Source organism: Culex quinquefasciatus, chromosome 3 (genome assembly GCF_015732765.1).
Source record: "Culex quinquefasciatus strain JHB chromosome 3, VPISU_Cqui_1.0_pri_paternal, whole genome shotgun sequence".
Lineage (NCBI taxonomy): Eukaryota > Metazoa > Arthropoda > Insecta > Diptera > Culicidae > Culex > Culex quinquefasciatus.
The window spans coordinates 149,461,039-149,470,036 of NC_051863.1; the positions used below are offsets into that span (position 1 = coordinate 149,461,039).

General features: G+C 35.7%; 1 protein-coding gene across 1 annotated transcript in view; it reads left to right on the top strand.

Annotated features, from left to right (window-relative positions):
* Positions 1 to 4,009: 4,009 nt before the first annotated feature.
* LOC6037148 (pikachurin) overlaps positions 4,010 to 8,998 on the top strand; it is a gene marked incomplete at its 5' end in the record, with an annotated part of 226,670 nt that continues 221,681 nt past the window's right edge. The window contains one exon of the mRNA XM_038261273.1: positions 4,010 to 4,130. Coding sequence (XP_038117201.1) covers positions 4,010 to 4,130 — 121 coding nt within the window. The remainder of the gene's footprint in view (positions 4,131 to 8,998) is intronic.

The window sequence follows — 8,998 nt, forward strand, 5'->3', positions numbered from 1 at the left end:
CCCCAACAAAACCTTCAACTTCGACGAATACACCAAATTGATTACAAATTTCACTCAAAAGCTACAGCTGTTTGAATATTTACGTACCATTTTTGCCTTCCTCACTGAGGTAAGGCTATAATCCTGCTCGAAAAATGAACTTTTGAAAAACAGCTCGTAGACCTATATTCATGTATACCTATCGACTCAGAATCGAAAACTGAACAAATGTCTGTGTGTGTGTGTGTATGTGTGTGCGTATTCTCCTTGGTGCTCAAAATTCTTGCCAAGTTTTCTCGGCACTGGCTGATCCGATTTGAGTCAAATTAGTTGCATTCGATTCGGTTTGGTGCCCCATACTGCACTATTGAATTGTTTGAAGATCCGATAAGTAGTTCAAAAGTTACGTATAAAAAAGTGTCAGAGTTGCGAATCGGATCTCACATAAATGCATGTAAACTATGTCCAGACCCATCACCCGACCCATCGTTGGTTAGGTTATCAAAAGAACTTTCCAACGAGTCCAAAATATTGAAGTTCTGGCAACCCTGTCTCAAGTTATGACCACTTAATTGATATTTATGTACTTTTTTGAAGCCGGATCTCACTTAAATGTATGTAAACTATATCAAGATCCATCATTCAACCCATCGTTGGATAGGTAATCGAAAGACCTTTCCAATGAGTCCAAGACATTGAAGATCTGGCAACCCTGTCTCAAGTTATGACCACTTAAGTGATATTTATGTACTTTTTTGATGCCAGATCTCACTTAAATGTATGTAAACTATGTCCGGATCCATAATCCAATCCATCGTTGGATAGTTAATCGAAAGACCTTTCCAATGAGTCCAAAACATTGAAGATCTGGCAACCCTGTCTCAAGTTATGACCACTTAAGTGATATTTATGTACTTTTTTGAAGCCGGATCTCACTTAAATGTATGTAAACTATATCAAAATCCATCATTCAACCCATCGTTGGATAGGTAATCGAAAGACCTTTCCAATGAGTCCAAGACATTGAAGATCTGGCAACCCTGTCTCAAGTTATGACCACTTAAGTGATATTTATGTACTTTTTTGATGCCGGATCTCACTTAAATGTATGTAAACTATGTCCGGATCCATCATCCAACCCATCGTTGGATAGGTAATCGAAAGACCTTTCCAATGAGTCCAAAACATTGAAGATCTGGCAACCCTGTCTCAAGTTATGACCACTTAAGTGATATTTATGTACTTTTTTGATGCCGGATCTCACTTAAATGTATGTAAACTATATCCGGATCCATCATCCAACCCATCGTTGGATAGGTTATCAAAAGATCTTTCCAACGAGTCCAAAACATTGAAGATATGGCAACCCTGTCTCAAGTTATGACCACTTAAGTGATATTTATGTATTTTTTTGATGCCGGATCTCACTTAAATGTATGTAAACTATGTCCGGATCCATCATCCAACCCATCGTTTGATAGGTAATCGAAAGACCTTTCCAATGAGTCCAATACATTGAAGATCTGGCAACCCTGTCTCAAGTTATGAGCACTTAAGTGATAATTGTGTACTTTTTTGTTGCCGGATCTCACTTAAACGTATGTAAACTATGTCCGGATCCATCATCCAACTCATCGTTGGATAGTTAATCAAAAGACCTTTCCAACGAGTCCAAAACATTGAAGATCTGGCAACCCTGTCTCTAGTTATGACCACTTAAGTGATATTTATGTACTTTTTGAAGCCGGATCTCACTTGAATGTATGTAAACTATGTCCGAATTCATCATTCAACCCATCGTTGCATAGGTAATCAAAAGACCTTTCTAATGAGTCCAAAACATTGAAGATCTGGCAAGTGATATTTATGTACTTTTTTGAAGCCGGATCTCACTTAAATGTATGTAAACTATATCAAGATCCATCATTCAACCCATCGTTGGATAGGTAATCGAAAGACCTTTCCAATGAGTCCAAGACATTGAAGATCTGGCAACCCTGTCTCAAGTTATGACCACTTAAGTGATATTTATGTACTTTTTGATGCCGGATCTCACTTAAATGTATGTAAACTATGTCCGGATCCATCATCCAACCCATCGTTGGATAGGTAATCGAAAGACCTTTCCAATGAGTCCAATACATTGAAGATCTGGCAACCCTGTCTCAAGTTATGACCACTTAAGTGATATTTATGTACTTTTTTGATGCCGGATCTCACTTAAATGTATGTAAACTATATCCGGATCCATCATCCAACCCATCGTTGGATAGGTAATCGAAAGACCTTTCCAATGAGTCCAATACATTTAAGATCTGGCATCCCTGTCTCAAGTTATGAGCACTTAAGTGATATTTGTGTACTTTTTTGTTGCCGGATCTCACTTAAATGTATGTAAACTATGTCCGGATCCTTCTTCCGACCGATCGTTGGTTAGGTAATCAAAAGACTTTTCTAATGAGTCCAAAACATTGAAGATCTGACAACGCTCAATCTCAAGTTATGACCGCTTAAGTGACATTTGTGTATTTCTTTATTGAGAAACAAGCCTTTCCTGACAAACTTCGTTCTGCCTTTATTCGTTTGTTGACGTTTTTGACTTTTTTGCTTATTCAGCCTCCTGTGATCAAAACTTGATTTTATCCTTTCCCATACAATCGGCAAATTTTCCGGAATCGGTTCCAGAGTGGCCAAAGTTGTAACTTTTTGGCGTAAGAACCTTCCTTGGACTCACGAACTTACCATACGAACCCAACGCAACAAAGAGCATCTAGAGACCCTAAATAGGGAGACTGGTTTAAGCTGGCTAAATCGATCTGGCAACGTATGTTTGGAGCTTGGCAACACTGATAAGTTTTGCTGGGCGTAAAGGCAAATGCTCGTTTGGATACGTCAAACTCGTGTCTGTTTGGGTACGTCAAATTCACTTCGACCAGTCTCCCTATTTAGGATCTCTAAGAGCATCTCGATCGGACGTTCCGTGTTGAATTGATTCGCGTTCCAACAAAACCGTCGAAATTTTGTATATATATATAGAAGATAGAAAGAATTTGTGTCCAAACCCATCATATCACCAAATGTTAGTAAAACGTGAGGAAGGCAACAACCACATAGGTGGATTAAGTTAGTTTTATATGGACATCTGCCAAAATTGTATGGAGACTTGTATGGGTGAACCAATGACACAAAAAAGCTTATTTGGTTACATGGAAGGCCCCCACAAAGTTTGAGCCAAATCAAAAAATACAAGTAAAATCCATTTCCGGTTTTGGTAGAGAATTGTCATTCTGGAGTGCAACTGGCTACATATACACAAAAATGGTTTATAAAAGCCTGGGATAACATGTCTACAAAGTTTCATTGAAATTGGAGAGGGTCGGGTACAAAAGGACCAGAAAAAAATCTGATTTGAGCTGGAATTGCTCTTACTCATAATTCGCTTCACTTATTGGTAACACTTATTCATCGTACAATTGCCAACTCATGGAGTGATTGCACCACGTGTTGTTTTCACTAGCACACAGACATGAACAGAGCAACACTTGTGGAAACAAAAAATGCCCGAGCAAATCCACTCGAACGATTATGTGCCTTTCAGTTCTAGCTGTGCAGAAATGCCTGATTTGCTGCACGGAGAAAAAAGAGTTCCCACGTACGCTTGTTCACGATTTTGGGAGCTCTTTTTTTCGATTTAACTCATTTTATTTTGTTTCACCGGGATGTTGGTGATGTTGATCTGAAAATCTAGTGAGCTTCATCACAGATAGGAACTTACTGAAAATGTATTGCCAAGACGAATAAAGAGATCTAAATGTCGTTTTATTTTGAGAATGTGCACAAGGAATTACTCAGTTGGCATTCCACAATAAATAGACAAAATAGAAGAGGCATTCAGGATGCCATCTGTCTGCTATCATATTTTTTGTTAAGATTTGAAAATGTGCAATACACAGAAAAAATTGTTATATTTCTCACCTAAATCGTTGGCTTTGATTAATCGTATCTTTTAAATGACTTTTTTTTTCTTTTTGCAGGTCGCTGTGGCCATGGGAGTCCTTGCGAGCAGCTATGCTACGAACTGCACGACGGCATGTACGAGTGTGACTGTACGGAGGGGTTTGAGCTGAACAAGAACGGTTACAGCTGTCAAGGTGAGATTTGAAATATTTTAAAGTTATTTTTATGGTTTAACACAACTTAATGATAGTTTATGCTGAAATAACACTTCTTAAGTTCTACAAAGTTTATTGCGCAATATCCATATCAACAAAAGTTTCTTTTGTAAAACAAATTGTTCAAGACAAAATTGCGAATCCCTCTCAACTTCCTCAATCATCCCCCAAAACCGCACAATTTGTCAAGGTGCCTTGTTCACAAGTTTATCCCAAGGACCGTTGCCTTTTCCTACCTGGCGGCCAAGACCAGAACCGCAAACATGCATTCCACATTTGCACAGCATATTTTTATGCACGAGGTGTCAAGTCTCCGTGAAATCGGGTTCTCACGAAAACGAACTTCCATTTAAGCCAACCACACACACACACACACACACATACTCAATTGCACACAAACACACTAGAACACATTGCATTGCAGTATAGTGTCGTTTCCAGGAAAACACATTCACACGGGCGATAAACCGCTTGTAATCCGGCTCCGGTGATAGAGTTGGTTCCGGGAGTGAGCCGGGTTCTCTCGCTCCATGGATGCAAGGTTGTTGGCCAACTTTGGTCTGTTTTGCTGGGCAGCAGTGCACTGGGCTCTTCGGGGAATGGGATTAAATTAAGACGAATGATTCCGGGAGAATGGGAAATGTACGGTGCTACAACGTTTTGTGGGAGGTCATGAGTCATGTGCCAGCCAGGGTTGCATGGGAATGGAGTTGGCTGGAGCTGAAGTTGGAGTTCTGGAAGGAAGTGTTACATTCAAAGCTGACCTAAAGAAGTGTGAAAGTGAACTGGTGAAAATTTGTTCTATGCATGCACAAACAGCCAGCTGACTTGGACAAATCCCTTTGGTGACCAGCAGGATTTTTCTAAAGTCATTGATTTGTGGTTGGGTAGTGACTTTATGACTTTTTTATTTTCCAGAAGACAATAAAGGTTTTTCTAAGTTATTTTTTTTCGATTTATGGAAATTGCATCTTTGGCTCTGTCTATAAATTACTTTTTATTTTATATTTTGTAGCAATTCAGAATGTTTTTAAATCTATTGTACATATGTTAAGCTAGAAAATAAGAAAACATCACAAAGCAATCACCACTAGATCAAGTAGGATAGACTGTATGTTTACATCCAAGGTTTCGCCCTTTTGAAAAGTTACTACGGAATTTTGATTGTTAAATTTTCCAGTAAAAGCAAAATTTTTCTCACCGTTTGATAGCTTCAAAGGTCCCCAATGCACGCATCGGCTAAAAACTACAATCCATGTGGAAAAATTCTTTTCGTCCCAAAAGTGTAAATCAATTTGAGACTCTCTTTTCCCGCAAGCCAACTTGCACCAGTAACGGTCGTTTTTCTGCCACCACAATTTTAGCATATCGGCAAAACCCGGCAAAAGTCTGCGTGTGTAAATCATGGCTCCCGTGGGTATCTCTCGAAGTTGGAACTAGTCGTCCGGTTGTCGGCTCTCGCCACGATTGATCGCACAGGTAAAAAAAAAACTTTATGAATTGGGACCTACATATTGATGATGATTGATGATGGGAAATTGTATCTCAAATCATATTTAATTTTTGTTTAATAAATAATGAAAAAAATTGATGAGAAATGGTTAGTAACGTTTTAAATTGCTGTTGATTCATTTCACCTCAAACGCACACAGCACTTGAAAGCAACATTAGATCAAGCTAGAAAATTTGATGGGGCTCTTTTTTGCCTTCAAGAAAGTTGATGGGCTTAAAAATTCAATCAACTTTTTCCAAAACACAACATTTTTTTTCTCAAGATGTGCGCCTTCAACCGCCAAATTTTTAAAAAGCATCTTAACAAAGCTTCAAACATAACTTTTTTTAAACGTGACATTTCACGGTTATGTTTTAGAGCTCTAAACAAACAAAACAAATTGTTTAAATTTAATTTGGACGTATTAGTAAAAAGTACCGTTATTCGGGGTGACATTGATAGGATTTCAATTTATTTTTGGAATATTTTCCAACTGTTTACGTTTTTCTCAAGATCATCATTTTTAAAACATGTACTGGGGTAGGCCACACAAGGTCTTTACGCTATTTTTGAAAAAAAAGTTTTCCAGCAATGTTGAAAAAAATAGTTGCTATAAAAAATATTATTTTGGGGTGACTTTGATAGTCATAGTTTTTCTTGTTAAAGTTAGATTTGAGGTGTTCAAATATTATTTTTAAGTCAAATGTACCATCACCTTTGCTTATACATTTTTAAAGAAGACGAAATCAATTTATTTATTAGGTTTATAAACTTTTAATCAAAAAACATTCAAATTTCAGGTAAAATTGTTAAAACTCACTATTTGCCCAGAATTTGTTAAAACTAGCTTTGATTATAAAATTATCGATTCATATTGCATTTTAACCCTCTACAACCTAACCCCGCCTTTAGACGGGCTTCGATCTAAAAAATCACTAAAAAACAATTTTCCAACCGATTTTGGATCTTTAAAAAGCATTGTAAAGAAGAATTTTTAAAATTTTAAAATATTGCAGGGTTGCAAGTTAAACTTGTTTTATGTGACTTTGCCAATGTTTTAAAAATGTTATTTTTTAGGGGTAAACTTTGGCTGTGTTTTTTACTAACATTTCCTATATTTTCAGCAAAAAGAAGCATACAGTAATTTTTGTAATGTCCCAGACTTCCTCAAAATGACCTCCTGAATAAGGGAAAAATAAAAATTAATCGAAAAAATTGGGCAGAAGAGGAATAACTGAATTCGATGCACGAATCAAAAGCTTTCACACTTTATGTGTAATTTGTTCATATGAAAATGCCTACAAATTTGAAGATTTTTTTTTGAATTAAATAAAACATAGTCTATATTATTTACAAACATATGTTACCTTCTCCTAGTGTAAAATTGTCCAAATAATCCGAAAATACATTCCGTTTTTAGATTCGAAATCATATTCATTGAGAAAATCATGACAATTTAAGAAGATTAAAATAATGCTAATCATCAACATTTTATTGATTATAGTTAACTTACTTTTAATCTTTTCAAAATTTTATGAAAACTTCTTCTTGAAGTTCTTTGAACGCTTCTCTACCATGGCCACACAGAAAAAAAGTTGAATTTTGGAATGTTGAAAATTCTGGTAGGTTGAATATTACCTTTTTTTTGAGTATTATTACATAACAAATGTGAACCTGATGAATATTCATCAAAAACTGATGAAAATTTATCATTCTCTGGGGTAAAATCAATCATTATTTTTGCCACAAATTCGGTCACCATTTCCTGAAGAATATTACCATCATTTTTTTCTGTGCAGTATAATTCCATACCTTTCCGTACGTATTTAATTTGTACTATTCGTTTTGCGGAAAAATCTCAAACCTATCAAAGTCAACCTGTTTTACGATAACAGTTATTTTTAGGTAAAAAAGATGCAATTTCAAAACTTTAACATCTCAATATAAACCCATGATAATTTACAAAGAAACCCAATATAAAACCAAAAAAAAATATTTTGTAAATTTGGCTCAAATTGATGGCAGATGCAGATTCAGTGGGCAAAACTACAAGTAATACATTAAGTTTGACAATTTTGCAATTTTGTTAGGGTAATTCCATGAAAAAAAAATTCTTGGAAATCAAACTTTTTCAAACTTTTTGAGATTATTTCAGCGTTTGTAGCTAGATCTTCTCTTTTGAATGCAACCTGGTGCCTAAATTATTGTTCTCTAACATTCAAAATTAATATCTATAAAACATTAAACCCAATTAAAGCCATATTTACATATATGTAAAATTTATTTTGAAAAAATCGTGATGTCAGTACTGTATTCAAATATGCTCTCAATGAGAAGTAAGGGGTTACATATATGTAAATCAGCAAAGCTGGTATGGGTACACACCTCGACTTTTTTTTAATCTGTTTCAGAGCATTGAAATATACTTTTTCATCAATTAGCAAAACAAATTGGAAATTTCAAACTCAAATTTCAATTTGGTCCATTTTATCTCGAGATATCGTGGCACCCGTAAATCAACTCGGTGTTAAGAGAAAAACGAACAGAAAATTTTGAGCTTAAATAGCCCCTTACTTAGTTGCTCAAAAATAATCTTTTTAGTGAATTTAATAAATTTTCTGTAAAATATTTTTTTTTTTGTGATTTTCTAAGTGACAGCTGTTAGATTCAGTAGTATTATGCTGAGCTTTTAGTAGAACTCAATATTCTTCACCGGAAATAAACGTTAACTGAAAAGATCAGTAAAAATAAATACCGTCATCTGGGGCGAATCGGGACTACAGGCTGAAAAGGGACAGCACGTTTTAGAGCAGTTTAATGCTTCAAATTTGGAAATGGATGTACACATTTTGTTGCTTTTATTCTGGTCCACCCGAAACCACTTAAAAAAATATCAAAATATTAGGCTGCAACATTGCTAAAACAACTGTCCCGATTCGCCCCAGATGACGGTACCAAAAAACGATTCTTTCTTACTAAATTTATCAACTTTCAATAATTCTTTTTGGCGTGGTTCAGTACATTTCCTGAAATCAATTGATTGCTAAGTAAAATTTGATTTTTACAGGACATTTTTAGTAGACTTTTAATGAAGTTTTGCATTCGTGATTTGTTCAAGGTAAATTTTTAAACGCTTTCTGCTCTAAACGCCAAAAAGCAACGTGTGACAAGATAGCACAATCACGATTTTAATGAAGTATGTTTTTTTCAAATTAATTGTATTTGAAAATACTACACCCAAAGTTAAAGAACGAGGGGATAGTCCTCACGAAAAGAAACGTGAGGAAAGTGCTATATTGCGAGAGTATAGTCCTCTCGCGTGTTCATTCGTTCATTGGAACAGTTCATCCTTTGA